The sequence below is a fragment of the Polyergus mexicanus genome, unplaced genomic scaffold (assembly GCF_030449975.1).
Source record: "Polyergus mexicanus isolate NDT 795.1 unplaced genomic scaffold, iyPolMexi1.0 SCAF_17, whole genome shotgun sequence".
Lineage (NCBI taxonomy): Eukaryota > Metazoa > Arthropoda > Insecta > Hymenoptera > Formicidae > Polyergus > Polyergus mexicanus.
In genome coordinates, this window is record NW_027223337.1 from 1,668,389 (window position 1) to 1,684,464 (window position 16,076).

The following is a 16,076-nucleotide window of genomic DNA, read 5'->3' on the forward strand; positions in this document are numbered from 1 at the left end:
AGATAATGGCAATGGTGATTAAATTTTATGATAAAAACTTGAAAAATAAAAAAACACGAAATTTAATTCGTTTTATTATTATGAAACACACACACACTTATTAGTAATTTTTCTATGTTACAGAACCGGAACGTAGTCTTCTATTGACCGAGAGAGGAATCGAATCCTCACATGGTGAAGAAAACGCTGTAATCGTGGCGGACGAGAAATTTGTATTTATTGGTACGATGAATCCCGGGGGTGATTACGGTAAGAAGGAGCTCTCGCCGGCCTTGCGGAATCGCTTCACCGAGGTGTGGTGCGAAGGATGTATGGCAAGGAGCGATTGGCGCGACATAATAGTGCACAATCTCCGCATCGATTCGCAACAGATGAGAGAGTTCATCGCCACTGCGATATTGAGATTTACTGAATGGTTACACACGACCGAAGTGGGCAAGAAGCTCACCGTGAGCATACGAGATGTGCTCACTTGGGTCGATTTCATAAATATGTGCACTCAGTGCGATGCACTCATATCAAGACTGACAGTCGGAGAAGCGTATTATCACGGTGCCTGTCTCACATACATCGATAGCCTTGGATCCGGCTGTACAGGTTCGGAAAGGTAAGCCTTTTATATTAGTAAATAATATTAATCTAATATATAAAAATTTTGGACGAATTAAATTTGTTAAATTTTACTAAAGAAATCTTTTGCATAAAGAATTTAATTTATTAAAATATATTAAATTTTATCAAATTAAATTACTTTAAATTAAATTAATTTTACATTGAATAGAAAATACATAAATTCTATTGTGATTATATCACGTTTTAATGTAACGCTAACATTGACTTTAATGCAACAAAAAATTCAATATTTAACGATTAATTATTATTTATTGTTAGCAATAGCAAATTGAGGGATTTTACAAAGGCAGCTCTCCGATTTATTAAATCAGAGATTGAAAATACTATAAGATCTGATCTTGACATGGAAACTTCTCGAGTAAACGAAAAAGTCGTTATGGATGATTCAGATGTATTTGGCATATCGCCTTTTTATATCAAGAAAGGTCCGCACATCTCTTCTGAAAATAACGTTTTTACATTTACAACTCCCGTTACAAAGCTGAATACGTTGAAACTATTAAGAGCATTGCAATTGAGTAAACCAATCCTGTTGGAAGGAAGTCCAGGTGTAGGAAAAACCAGTTTGGTTTCCGCTCTCGCCAAAGCTGCAGGACAGACTTTGCTTAGAATCAATTTAAGCGACCAAACGGTACGTGTCATAAAAAGCGACACACGAGTTTCAGCATTGTCATTAAAGTAACATATTGTGTTGACAATTAATATAAATGACATCTTTTACAGGACGTATCCGATTTGTTTGGCGCCGATTTTCCCGTAGAAGGTGGAAAAGGTGGTGAATTTGCCTGGCGAGATGGGCCGTTTTTGCGAGCTTTGCGAGCCGGATATTGGATCTTACTCGATGAATTAAATCTAGCATCGCAATCAGTCCTGGAAGGCCTTAACGCCTGCTTCGATCATAGGGGAGAGGTATATATTCCCGAACTAGAGAAGACCTTCTCGGTTAAACCTGGCACAAGATTGTTTGGCTGTCAAAATCCCTTGCGGCAAGGGGGAGCTAGACGAGGATTACCGAAGTCTTTTTTAAATAGATTTACTCAGGTACTATTTATAGAACTTGGTATAATATTATCAAAATATAACTTCTGTTTTCTAAGATTATTATTTTTATAGGTTTTCGTAGAGGCATTAATGGAGGACGACTTGAAGTTTATAATTAATGTGCAATTTCCACAAGTTCCCATAGACTTAATCAATAATATGGTACAGTTCAATAGTAAATTAACATCGGAAATTGGCGTTGTGTGGGGACACGCCGGATCTCCGTGGGAAATGAATCTGCGAGATATCACTCGATGGTGTGAGATAACTATCAAAGCTGCTTTTAACAAATTTCGTGGCGATAAACAGTATTTTAATCCGGGTGATTGTATGGAACTTATTTATGTTAATAGAATGAGGACTAATGAAGATCGGCAAAAGGTAAGTTCATCAATATCATAGATTAAAATATATAAAATAGTCTCTCTTTAGCGTTATATAATATTTTTTATATTATGGATTTATATTGCAGATCTATCATATATATCAAGAAATGTTCTCGTTCGAAAAATATCCGCTTCCACCTAATCAACTGCCGATGTACATCACGGCAGATAAACTTTTCATCGGCGATGTAACGTTAAGACGGAAAAATTGCTGCGCAGACGAGGAGTGCAATTTGTTAGTACTCAGAGATCAGAGAACGGTATTAAAGAGCCTTATGCAATGCGTTAAGATGAATTGGATGTCTATACTTGTATGTTTATTTATTATATTGATTCATATATATCTTTTATTAGAATTTTTCATTTTTGGTTAACTAATCGTATTTTAAACTTAATATTATAGGTTGGTCCTTCAGGTTGTGGGAAGAGTAATGTGGTTCGTCTACTTGCTGCTTTGATGGGTCAGAAGCTGAAGTCAATAGCTGTGAACTCTGCGATGGACACGACAGAGATATTAGGTGGCTTCGAACAGGTAAGTGACCACGTGAGACAAATAATTAAATATTTTTTCTAACAATGCATATATAATATCGTGAAAAATAACGATGAAGTTATGAAGAAAATGAAAGAAAATGATCAATCTTTTGTTAAATAATTAACTATATAAGTATAAAGCCAAATTGAAAACATATCACCTCTTTCATCATTTTAAACATATAGTATTGTCATTTGATAGGAAGACAAACATGTGATTACATATATTACACAGATCTTTATTTCAAATATGTGAGCAGGATTTTATATACATTTAAATATAATGCATTTTTTCTCTCTTTTCCTTTCTGACAATGAGCTATGAATTACATAGCTTATATGGTGTCGCATATTTTGCTGCCATTTACAGCAATTTCTCAGATATCACTTGCTTAAAAATATTCTTAATAATACTTTTCCCTGACGAGATTATTTAGAATAATTCGCTCTAGTGCTTTTGCTTTTAAACACGCTTTAAAAAAATTAATTTTGATAATTTCAAGATATTTGTTATTAAAAGAAAGCGAAATCAAGATAGGCTGAATTAAATAAACCTGATCCTAAAATAATCGCGTTATGAAATTTTTAATACATGTACTCTATACACAGGAGTTAAATATGCTATATTATTTCGATAAATTTCTAATTTAGCCAGATATAATTCCAAATTCTACATTCAATTCGTTGAGAAACAAAATATCAATCATCAAATATGTGTGTGTGTGTATGTGTGTGTGTGTGTGTGTGTGTGTGTGTCGACTAACAATAAGAAAGCATTGTTGCAAAAATAAGTTACATGTACAGTACATCAAACACAATTTAATTATGGCAGCATCGAAATTTTCCATTTAGATGCATCTTTTCATATATTTTTTATATATTTGAATATTTTTTCATTCTCTTGATATTGCGTATATAAAATTACAATAAAAAATTTCGGTTTTGTTCTGACATCTTCTCTTACGCGTATTTTACATTAATTTACATTGGACATTTATTACATGTGATACACCTATGAAGAAAGTGTGTTAGTTATGATAGTTAATTGACTTGTATTCAAGCAGCATTTTTCGTATGCTGTTTTTAACAACACATTTATGGCAAATAAAGAGAGATAGGAGGATTAAATGAGGAATTAATCCCACGTAATTTTAACAAACATTAACAGTCGCCATATAATATTACGCTGCACACTCGTTTTCAAATACGTGACACTACATTGATATGCTTTTCACTATACAATAAGAAATATTCCCTATATACTAACACTTTTAATATATTTTTAATATACATAATATATGTATATTTTAATAAAACCAATAATATACATATTTTGGTAACGTCAAAAAAAATTACGATAATTTCGATTTCTTTTATCGGACTTATAAATAACATAAAACATCGAGAAAAACAAATCCGTTAGCAAATTTTATGTTTGAATTTTACTTTTCATTTTAATTTTATTTTACAATTTCGTATAATCTTATTTTGGAAATAAAAATTGAATTAAAATTAAAAATAATTAATACGAATTATCAAAAAAGAATTAATAGCAAATACATATTTATAATAGTAAATGAAATATTATGGAAAAATTGTCTACACGTACGTTTGCATGGGTCATAACTATTCCAATTTTTGCAGAATAAATAAATAATTTGGCCGTCTATCTATATTTCCTTTTCCTTACAACGCTATTTCTCATTTGGATAAAGCAAAAACGTCGATGTAATGCATAGTTAAATCAGCGAAACGCTGATACATTGTGCGATTGCAACGGGTGCAGTCTCTAAAATCTCGCATAAAAAATATATATGTAATTTAATATATATAATATATGTTCTCGAGAGAAGATTGAGTCCCCAGATGTGAAAAAGCTCATACGATAGTGCCATTTTACGAAAGATTATACATCCAATCGTTATATACATCTAGTAAGTGCACCTACGCGAAGGAAGGGATTGTAAATCTTTTTCTTTTAATTATACTTTCTAATACATGTTGTTTTTTTTCTGCCTTGTCAGATATTCGGTTTTTTTTTGTTTTGTTTTTTAATACAGAAAGTATAGCTGAAAAAGCAGATTATAAATTATACACAATTATTTAACATTTTTAAGTTTATATACAGGGTGACCCATTTTAACTTAGGCAGCCAAATAACTCGAAAAATAAGCACACTACGAAAAAATGTTTAGAATCAAAATTTTGTCATTTCGAGGGGGACGTACAATGACGTTAAAATGAGCCCCCCCACCCCTTCCCCTGGGCGGTGAGGGGGGGCAAGTTTGAAATCTTAAATGGGAACCCCTATTTTTTATTGCATATTCGGAATCTTTGGCTAAAAACACATACAATTTGTCTGAAACATTTTTCTCGATTCATGATAGATGGCGCTGTAATCGACGAAATTCAATTTCTTCGATTTCTCTTACTGAGAACCCATGCTTACGATTCTGCAATAAATTAACAATAAAAATACCACGTTTTCATTGTTAATACTCGAAATTAGTCTTAAAACAAACTTCTCATTATTTTTTATTACTCATTAATTACTTCTCATATTATGAAGTCTATTCCTTCGCCTTTCGCGATGAAGTGGATTATTACGAGATCTCCTTTCAATGTTTATAATTTGTTGATCAGTAGGATGGCGGCGATTTGGGAATCGCTCCGCATAAGTACGGGCAGTAAGTCTGTAATTTCTACCACATTCGCCAAAGGTTATAAGAATATCGACTACTTCTGTAGGCGTATAATTTGCCATTTTACCAGAATTTTATCAGAGTACAAATGTTAAAAAAATACATAAACACTTGTGACTTTGGCACTAAATGGACAAAATTTTGGAGGGATACTTAGAGGAACTCCATCAGATGGAAAGTCCAAAATGTCTCGGTACTTTGCACCATTCAAGTTGCCTAAAGGGCAGGTTACGCTAAAAGCAGTTTCTTGAGAAGTAATTAATGAGTAATAAAAAATAATGAGAAGTTTGTTTTAAGACTAATTTCGAGTATTAACAATGAAAACGTGGTATTTTTATTGTTAATTTATTGCAGAATCGTAAGCATGGGTTCTCAGTAAGAGAAATCGAAGAAATTGAATTTCGTCGATTACAGCGCCATCTATCATGAATCGAGAAAAATGTTTCAGACAAATTGTATGTGTTTTTAGCCAAAGATTCCGAATATGCAATAAAAAATAGGGATTCCCATTTAAGATTTCAAACTTGCCCCCCCTCACCGCCCAGGGGAAGGGGTGGGGGGGCTCATTTTAACGTCATTGTACGTCCCCCTCGAAATGACAAAATTTTGATTCTAAACATTTTTTCGTAGTGTGCTTATTTTTCGAGTTATTTGGCTGCCTAAGTTAAAATGGGTCACCCTGTATATCGCGCGCCTTCTATCTATAAACATAATATATATATATATATATATCTTCTCTATACATATACATACATCTATTAGTGACATTAGGACGAAGACTAGGACGTTTATAAGCAATCACAGATATATTCAGATGATGCCCGGTTGATTAAATTTTTTTCTTTGCGATCTCTATTATATTTTTTTTCTTACTTAGTTGATTTTGTGACAACATGCGCACAATTAATAAAAAAATAATCATATTTCAATTTTTATTTTAAATCATATACGGAATTGGTGAACAGTTTATAATAACAAGTAAAGATTTTCATTGTTTAGTATATAAGATGTCCCAAAGTGTGTATTAAATTGGTGTAAAATTTGATTTTTACTGCCAATTGTACGATTAAATTTTTATTTTCCATTATCCAATTTTTTCAATTAATAACTAATAATTAATTTTCAATTGATAATTAATAATTATAGTAATATTACTTGCTGTAATATTGTTTATCATCTAAAATTTTATAATTATTTTTTGGACATCCCGAGAGAGTGATAAAAATTACATTGTTTCGATAAAAATTGTTGAAAGTGATTTTAGCCACAAATTTGCGAAAAATAGAATTGCAGGCATTTTTTTGAAACACGGCAAAATAGCAATGCTATTTCTCTCAAGTATAAAAGTTATATTTAATAATTAAAAAGCATATTTAGAGTAATCATTTCGACTGACAATTTTGGACGATTTTTGAGAATTGTATAAAATGACATGGATGTAAATACGAATTTGGTGAAAAAAATCAGTCTGTTGATATTTTTAAGTCTAATATATGTGCATCTCATAAAAGTACAAGTAAACATATACATCAAGTCTTCAATTATTTTTTTAAATTCAGGATACATTATCCTTGTGATTAATCTTATACTGCATGATGTCTCGCTCTTTGACATCGCAGAAAATCATTTTATTTATTGCAACCTAATTTAAGATTTGATTTGAATTAAATTTACGATGGAGTTCCAATGTAGTTGGCTCTATTGATATTACTGTTAAAAACTAAAAACAAAAAGCTTTACAGACGTTTTCCAGAGCAGTCGCGTAAATACAAATATTTGTGATATCTTCGCTGATACATACATTTATTTATTATATTAACTCTCGTGATTAAAAAATAGTTAGATGACAATATTTGTTGATGGCAATATTTATAGTAAACGATTCATTCGATTTCGGCTTTATCGACAATATAAATATCTGATTAAAATATATAATGCTCTAGGAGAGGATCTTAAAGGAAGGTTTCTTCCCGAAAAATTTATTTTTATCATTTTGCGTTTTTTTTTTTTTTTTACATTGTAGTCAATTAATGTCGTCACATTTCCTGGTGCGTTGTTAATTTTTTTATAATTTGCTTGTTCATTCGCTGGGCAAGTCACTACTTGTCGGACTCATTTGGAGATCGTTCAATTCTGTAGGTGGGGGCAGTAGGAGACTCGATCTCCTGGACAGTTCCTCTTCGTAAAGGCTTTTCGGTCTTGAAGTCAAGCTCCAGGGATCGGGTACCACGATAGAATTGTCCTGTAGAATAATTATATATTTGTACGCATTTTAACACATGCTTAAAATATTTGTAAAAGAGTCGTATAAAAAATCAATATTTTGGAAAAGGGAGATATCAAGGAAAATTAGTTTTCAAGTAATTAAAGATCAATCTTCAAGTGATTAAAACGATTCTCTTTGAGTCATTAAAGACCAATCTTTAAGTCATTAAGAACGAATTCCGTGATAAGTTTCGGCGATTATTCGACCGAGTGTCCTACCACCAGTAAGTGTTTGGCAGTCGGTGGCAGGGGTGGTTTTAGAAGCGCCACATCGGTAAGATTGCATCCTGATGGCGCAACCGGTGCCGCCAGGGGTGGATCCGGCGGCGAGGGTAGATTCATCGGTGCCTCGTATCGGGGTAACATGACATTTTGTATCGGACTAGTAGCGGCGGATCCGAGGATCCATCGGGCTATGCTTTCGCAGCAGCCGCAACACACGTCCGACATGCCCTGCCGCAATCCTCGATGTAGGGCGAGGAACAGAGCCGGGTTTATAAAGGCATGGACATACGCAATATGCAGAGTCACCTGGTATAACAAACCGCGAAACCCGGTGATTTAGATGCATTATATAATAGTACGATATAAATTGTAAATGCGAATCTACAAACACCGATGCAAAATTAGATAACGGCGTAGTCATAAATTAGAAAGGGAAGTAATAGGAACGGAAAAACTAGTATTTTATTCTAAAGTATTAGGTGTACAACTTTGCTTCCGCCTTTTTTTTCCGAAATTCGACGCTTTATTGTAAAAAACTGGTTATACGTTTTGAAATTGCTTGTTGAGTCACTCCCAATGATCGTGCCAATTCTTTTTGACTTTGACTCGAGTCTTCGTTAAGTAATGCCTCCAATTCTGCATCTTCGAAAACCTTCTCTCTTCCACCGCTATGCCGCGCTTCGACGCTGAAAATCACCGTTCTTGAAGCGTTGAAACCACTCACGACACGTTCTTTTACTAATAGCGGCTTCACCATAAGTATTTGAGAGCATTCGATGAGCCTCAGCCGCAGATTTCTTCATATTGAAGCAGAAAATTAAAACCTCCCGCAAATGACGAGAATTTGGCTCGTAAACTGACATTTTCAATCGAGAATAACTTTATGACGCGGACACAAATCGACTAATGTTTCTATGGGGTTATGTTGACAGATGCCCAAGTTTATTGCATGACGTCTATGATCTATTTATTTCGACCACTACTTACCGCTAGAGCCGTCTATAGAAAAACGGCGGAAGCAAAGTTGTACACCTAATATAAAAATAGGATTACAGCAAAAATTAATTATATGAATGATAAAAATATATTTAATTATTTATATAGATTTCTATTTAAGATAAACAAAGATTATATTTAAAAGAGATTTTTATTAAAGCACTCTATATAAAATTTATACGTGGAAAAATATTGGAATTTATCTAGTTAGGAAATAGATAAGAATCATCTTTCTACGTTTCTTCATTGCGTCGTGATTTTTGCTTCGTCAAAATATCGGGGGCCTATTGAGAAGATTAAAGGCAGCTATTTCGTGCATCTGCTACGATACTGCATCAGCAATATCGCTGTGCGATGCCGTCGTTGAGTTTTTCGACATGCGCTTGCTTCTTTGGAAAATTTATATTCTCGTAGAAAAATTCTCGCGGAAGAAACTCTCCGCTCGTTGAATCGTACGAATTTGCTCGACCGACTTGCAATTCACGATCAGTCTGGTATTGGTACGATCGAACAAGTTCCGTTTTCATGTCTTGTATCTCTTCGCGAACTTTTCGACTTATTTCTATCATGATTTTGTATAGAAAATCAGATCAATGTTGTTCGACAAGCTTTATGATATTTCGCATACGGGGTGTTTTAGAGATCGTATCGTGCCAAATTATGATAGTGAGTAAAAAGCGCGCGAATATCTTAATTGAAAGAAAAGATCTATATTCGCGTGTTGATATTGCCAGTGCACACGGATGTACAATTGCAAATGACAAGTAATTATCGACATGTTTACAGAGCATAAATATCGATAGTAAATCTAAACTTTGTAAAAGCTACAGCAGATACAAACTTCCCATTATCTAATTTCGTCGATGCTCTATTCATTCTAATTACCTCGTAGCCTGTAGGATTGCCTATAATAGGATGGTGCACCAAGGTAACGAAAAACAATGGTCCCCAAAATATGACGTACGCTGCCGTTATGACCAGGAACATTTTCACTCTTTGCACGCCCTCGCGTTCCATCCTTCTGAGGTAATTCCTCATTTTTCGATGCTCTTCGACGGCGCCTGTTCTCTGAAATATATCGAGATGCCGTTTCTGAATAATTTTAAATTTTTATGCGCCTTTGATACTCCGCCTGCCATCTTCATCTCTTGCTTGACACATATGCTCAATTCTGTTTATATTTTTAAAGCATAAGGAACGAGCGTAGAGAAATAATTTAGATTTGTTGATAATTATCAGTGATGTTTAAAATTAAAAAAAAACATTAAATTATAAAAATTATGGATAAATATAATTATGAAATAAAAATAAGGATTTATAGCGATAAGTTTCTATTTTTGGAAAATTTAATTTTTAATACATAAAGAGACATTTTATGCGTGGAAAATTATTAATATAACGACTTACTTTCGGCGTTGTACCGTTTCTCGTATTAACTACGCCATCTTCGGTTGCAAGCGCGTTGGTTGCACCCTGATGTCCGCCTGTCACATTAACGAGCGTTGTGACGAGGCCAGCTACTCGTACCTGGACATAAACGCGGTTGTACAAAAGGAGAAGAGATTTATTAATGTTTTAAAAATACGTATCTTATTTAAAAACATATTTTAAAAACGTATAAAAAAAAAGTATGAAAATATAAATCGTTAAAAATTTTATTCCTTTTTATAAGTTAATGTTACATTTTTATTAGCATGATTTATACATAAATTTTTATTATTCTGTAACTTTATACATATATATTTTTATTAGCATAAATATTATAAGTTTCAATAATTATATATTTATAACGATATTTTGATTATTAATACATATGATTTTTGCTCACCGCTTCGACATTAGCTTTCGTCAGATCCCTGTGTAATTTTCTCAAATGAAAGAGCGTGAGCGCCACGCAAATGATGTTGATGACAATCCAGAGTACGTTGAGTATATAATGACGGAAAGGGCCATGTATCAACGGGCAACTAGGCGCATTGTGCCCGCTCTCTGTGTTAGCCGCTAAGGCCCCGCTGAGAAACGTAGGTCCCAGATTTATCGTTATGCTGGCGAACCAGATCATGAAAGTGCCAAAGAGCACGCACTGCAAAACGATAAAAAATCATTTGAAAAAATTCGCGAAAAAGGACTTTCCCCATTCACGTGATATTTCTTCCGAGTTCAACAAATTTCTCAAGGTTCTAATGCTTCGCGAATTGTACGAATCCTTTCTCGTTTGTAGAAATATTTTTATGAAGATAGATAAACGTGAATCTTGTTTTTCGGGGGGGAGGGGGGAATATAGAAATAATTATTTAAATTAATTAATTATATTTTAAATATCTTCTTTGCGAGTTCCTATAAAACTTTTTATCTTTTTTTTTTTTTAAGTAAGAGAACACATAAAATATAAATTATGTAAGATTACAATACACAAATTGTTTTAATTAAAGTACTTGATGCTATGCAAATAAATTTCCGGTGAGTTTTGCAAATGTAACCGAGGCTATTTCAATCTAATTATTTAATCAATACTAATAATTTGTATAAACTTATACAATATAAATGAAGATAAATTTAAATTTACAAATTTATATTAAATACAGCGCGTATTTATGATATTTGATTTATTATTTGCAACATAATAGGATTTTTATATAATTATAAATAATACTTTTATATAATTATAAATTTGTTTGTACAGTGTAAAACAAAATCACAACACACGTATATTTTATTCGAGTAAACGCAATTTAATTTAGAATATCATGATTGATTTGTAACACGAGTTTACAATAATCCCATGTCTTCTGTTTACATTCTAAAGCGATCCGTTAAATCCTGTAATTCGCAATTGATCGTAAACAGTAGAGACCACTCTGTCGCTAAGCTAAGTTTTGATCAAATACTGTTACGATCATTTCTTCGTAGAAAATATTACTTTAAGTTTTCCTTGTTTTATCGAAAATATCGAAATAAATTTCTATTTGTCACAACTTTTAATATTTCAACATTGAACGTCTTGATAACTATATCGCAAGAATCAAAATTCTTATAAATTCCATATTAAATTAAATATCCCCAATAATTTTTTATTATTTATTTGTGATATAATAATTTGTTTCGTGAAAAATTATAATAAATTATACCGAAACGAGTTATATTAAGACCGCTGTTGCAATTTTCTCGCGTATATATTAATAGGCATCTCGCATGTTAACCGACCGTCGTATCATTAAAATTTAGTTGCAAAAACGAGTCAACTATTGCTTGATGTACAAGTTTGCGTCAAATTAATTTGAGATCGACTGCTGCTATATGCGATCAGGGAAAACGAATCGTTGGGAAAAATTGCGCTAATTTAGTGTCATCATATCTTTCGTAAGATTTGCATCAAATTTTGGACAAACTGGCGAATTTGAGAATAAATGTGGGTTTCTTCTTCTTCTCCTCCTACTCCTCCTCCACCTCCTCCTCCACCACCTCCTCCATCTCCTTTCCTCCTCCCTCCTCCTCCTCCATCCCCTCCTCCTCCTCCTCCTCCTCCTCCTCCTCCTCCTCCTCCTCCTCCTCCTCCTCCTCCTCCTCCTCCTCCTCCTCCTCCTCCTCCTCCTCCTCCTCCTCCTCCTCCTCCTCCTCCTCCTCCTTCTTCTTCTTCTTCTTCTTCTTCTTCTTCTTCTTCTTCTTATTCTTCTTCTTCTTCTTCTTCTTCTTCTCCTCCTCCTCCCCCCCCCCCTTTTTGGTGCAGAAGTTCCGTTATTCTTTCTGGCAATTTACGAATTGAATATGTTGGTAAATAAGTTGAACTAAAAATTTTCTTAAAGCAAAATTTGTTTCGCATCGAATGAGAAATTAGATCGAAATACGGACACTTTTTTAAATAATTTAGTAAATTAAATTAGACAACATACTTGCATATTAAAACATTATTTCTCACACACACACACACACATATTTTATTTAACATAGTTATATTTGAATATTTATAATAAATTAACATACAAAGTTATTTTAGGATGAATTAAAAACCATTTTTTATGAATCTTTTTTACGAATGATTAATTCGACTTTTTAAAAGAGCTTTATATTTTTAGTCAAGACTGTGGAAGCATTAATGTCTTTCTCCGACGAAGCGATTAATTTCCCTTTGAAAAATTTGGTTCACTTCGACAATCCGCGCTGCGTAATGCAGACAGTTTGCACCGCAATCAGTCACCACTAAATTCATCATCGCAATACTGCGGTTAGGTGGAAATCTCCGTCATTTCGTATGCGAGATGGACGAGCGCCGTTTGCGTTAGCCATGGTCACGCGATTTATTCATACATCAATGTTTTTGATCAATTGCTTGCCATAAGCAAACAGATATAAATTAACTTGAGTCAATACAGGCTTAAAGTGATATATTTTATTAAATAAACATTTATTATAGAGATTCGACAATTATTCAATAAATTATAAAAATACGATTGCGATAAATATTTCAATCTTTATATTGACGAACTCAGCAACATACAATAAAAATGCAATAGAAATATTATGACAGAGAAATGTTAAATGCGGGATTGAGATTTGAAAATTGAGGATTAGAAGTTACAAGTTGTGAGCTAGAAGAGCTCAAGGTTAAGAGCTGCAACAGCATTAAGTATATAAGTTGAAACTTGATATTGCTAAGACTCGAAAAGAGAGTTTACGAACAATGTAACATAATATGAATTGACAATCTAAATTATATCTTGCGATGTATCTGAGACAATCATTGCGAATGCGAACAGAAATCACATTAAATATTGGCGCTGTAATTTTTACCTGGGGCGAGTCCATCAGCAGAGGCGCGGTCAGATCTGCCTCCTCGTCGCTCTCTGGAAATACCGGGCTGTCGTTTAACACGGTTGTTAGCATATTTACCGTGGAAACGGTCACCAGTAGCAGAAAAGCAGTCTCGACCAGGGAACACTTGTTAACGGGTTGACAATTCAATATACTGGAGCCAAGAGGCAACAATATAGCGGCCCTCGCGCAGTCTACCATGGCTTGGTGGAATAACAATCCCTGGGACCACCTGCAAATCCCAGGATAAACGGGCATCAATATGTTCATTCGCTATTCCGTTCGTCTCGCTCTGCCTTCGTCTACTTCGCTATTTTCAGATTTAACATTGCATTCTATAATATAACGTCTTTGTATTTGATATTGCTGCATAAAACAGCAACTTATTTGCAATGAAATTTTATTTCAAATAAAAATTCACATACGCACAAATATACAAACAATATATTCCTAAAATGTGACATATAGAATTTTACCGATCTATTGACTTTTTTAAACAAAAATGTGGTGTATTTCATTGTGTTTCGTATCATTTATCAATATTTATACTGAATATTGACTAAACTGAAAATTCTGTCGAACTAACTTTTATTTGAGATATCTATTTTTTGATTGGAAAAATATTTTATTCGTTTATAATTTGAAAAAAAATATTGCTTATTTTCTTTCGGCGTTTTTGTTAATAAAATTTTATAGATTGATATCGGAATATGTTTGATATCGCATTTAGGAACACTCACGGAATTTCTCACGTACATTATATTTCAGATATTTTATTATATATCGAGAGATATAGCGTACACAATTTATGTTTACTCGCAAGTATACAGTATACGATCAAGATTTTGTTCGGTAAACACGTGCGGAATTTATCTGGCCGCAATATACTTATTGAAATAAAGTTTAGCAAGTTTCGGAAAGATATTCCTTCGCCAGATTAAAGCAAATCCACGTACGCGATATAGATAGACAGAGAGAAAGAAAGAGAGAGTTTCTCTTAACTCAAATTTTATTCGAAAATGCAAGGTTGGGAAGTAACGCGTTACTTGTAACGCCGTTACCGTTACAGTTACTTTTTTTCGGTAACTGTAACGGTAATGGCGTTACAAGTTTTATTTGTAACGGAAAAAGTAACTTCGTTACATTTTTCGGTAACGAGTAACGAATTTAACAGTTACTTTTATCGTTACTTTTTTCAAATTTTTTGATTTATTTAAGATATTATTCTTGCTATTGTGCGTGATAAAATTTTTATCTTAACCGTAAAGCCGTAAGCAAATCGAGCAATTAGCATTCTTATTATGTTGTAAAAATGCTTGAATGTGATTGATCAACTTATGGCTCTTGCAGACCAGTGCGATGACGCGACGCGCGATATCCAATGAGAGCTTTATCTTTTCGGAAAAGCAGAGCTCTCATTTACTACCAATTCTAAGTACCTTGCAACGAAAATTAGAAAATCTCAATAAATCTGACCTTATAGATTGCCATTCATTAGTTGAAGCTATTCAGCAAGGTTTAAATAAAAGGTAACTTATTAATTTGATTAATACATATGTTATTTAATTTTAAATAAGGATTTAATTGAAAAATATTATTTTATTTTAAACTATTGATTCAAAAGTATTAATTTCAATAAAACAAACAATGTCGCTTAATTTACTATATTCGATTTTAGATTTCTTACAATATTTGAAACAAAAGAATTAATAATAGCAGCATGTTTACATCCAAAATTTAAGTTAAACTGGTTAACCGGAGAAAAAAGAAAACGTGCTGAAAATTACTTGGAGGATTTATTGGGAATCCGATCAACTGAAAATTCTCCAAAAGCTGAAAAATCTGACGATCACGATGATTTTTTCATTTTTGAGCAAAAAACAGTGCAAAATGAATCTGAACAAGAAGAATTGCAACGGTTTTTAAAATCAAATAATTGTAATATAGAAATGTTAAACGACTATCCAAAACTTAAAAAACTTTTTATTAAATATAATACAGCTCTACCAAGCAGTGCATCTGTAGAAAGAATGTTTAGCATCGGTGGCTCTGTATTAACACCACAAAGAGGGCATTTAAATGATGATACTATGGAGCAACAAATTTTATTAAAAATTAATAAAGAATTTCGATAAAATTTAATCATTTATTTTGTAATAAACCTTGAATGAAATCTTGCTTACAATTTTTTAAAAGTTTTTCTTATGCAAAATAATTTATTAGTTTGTATTGTAAAAAAGTAACGGAAATTGTAACGACTCGTTACTTTTTAGTAACTGTAACGGTAACGAGTTACTGTTTAAAATTGGTAACGAGTAACGGTAACGAGTTACTTTTATAAAGTAACTTTTCCAACCCTGCGAAAATGTCAAAAGTCATGTTACGGTAAATTCGTTCTATCGCAAACGGCATGTTCCTGTTGTTCGACACTTAACTGGCAATACATTTGAACGTTACGAGGTAAAGGAATACAATAGAGCAATAC

General features: G+C 33.0%; 2 protein-coding genes across 2 annotated transcripts in view; one reads left to right on the forward strand and one right to left on the reverse strand.

The window, feature by feature from the left end:
* LOC138940723 (midasin) overlaps positions 1-16,076 on the forward strand; it is a 114,447-nt gene that overhangs the window by 5,320 nt on the left and 93,051 nt on the right. The window contains exons 6-11 of the mRNA XM_070309862.1: positions 124-607; positions 892-1,264; positions 1,357-1,674; positions 1,747-2,055; positions 2,147-2,371; positions 2,464-2,592. Of these exons, the coding sequence (XP_070165963.1) occupies positions 124-607; positions 892-1,264; positions 1,357-1,674; positions 1,747-2,055; positions 2,147-2,371; positions 2,464-2,592 (1,838 nt within the window). The remainder of the gene's footprint in view (positions 1-123; positions 608-891; positions 1,265-1,356; positions 1,675-1,746; positions 2,056-2,146; positions 2,372-2,463; positions 2,593-16,076) is intronic.
* Positions 7,254-16,076, reverse strand: part of LOC138940725 (uncharacterized) — a 56,315-nt gene continuing 47,492 nt past the window's right edge. Inside the window, exons 4-9 of the mRNA XM_070309866.1 lie at positions 13,571-13,823; positions 10,611-10,865; positions 10,190-10,309; positions 9,668-9,850; positions 7,781-8,092; positions 7,254-7,538 (exon numbers count right to left, since the gene is read on the reverse strand). Of these exons, the coding sequence (XP_070165967.1) occupies positions 7,377-7,538; positions 7,781-8,092; positions 9,668-9,850; positions 10,190-10,309; positions 10,611-10,865; positions 13,571-13,823 (1,285 nt within the window). The 3' untranslated portion in view covers positions 7,254-7,376. The remainder of the gene's footprint in view (positions 7,539-7,780; positions 8,093-9,667; positions 9,851-10,189; positions 10,310-10,610; positions 10,866-13,570; positions 13,824-16,076) is intronic.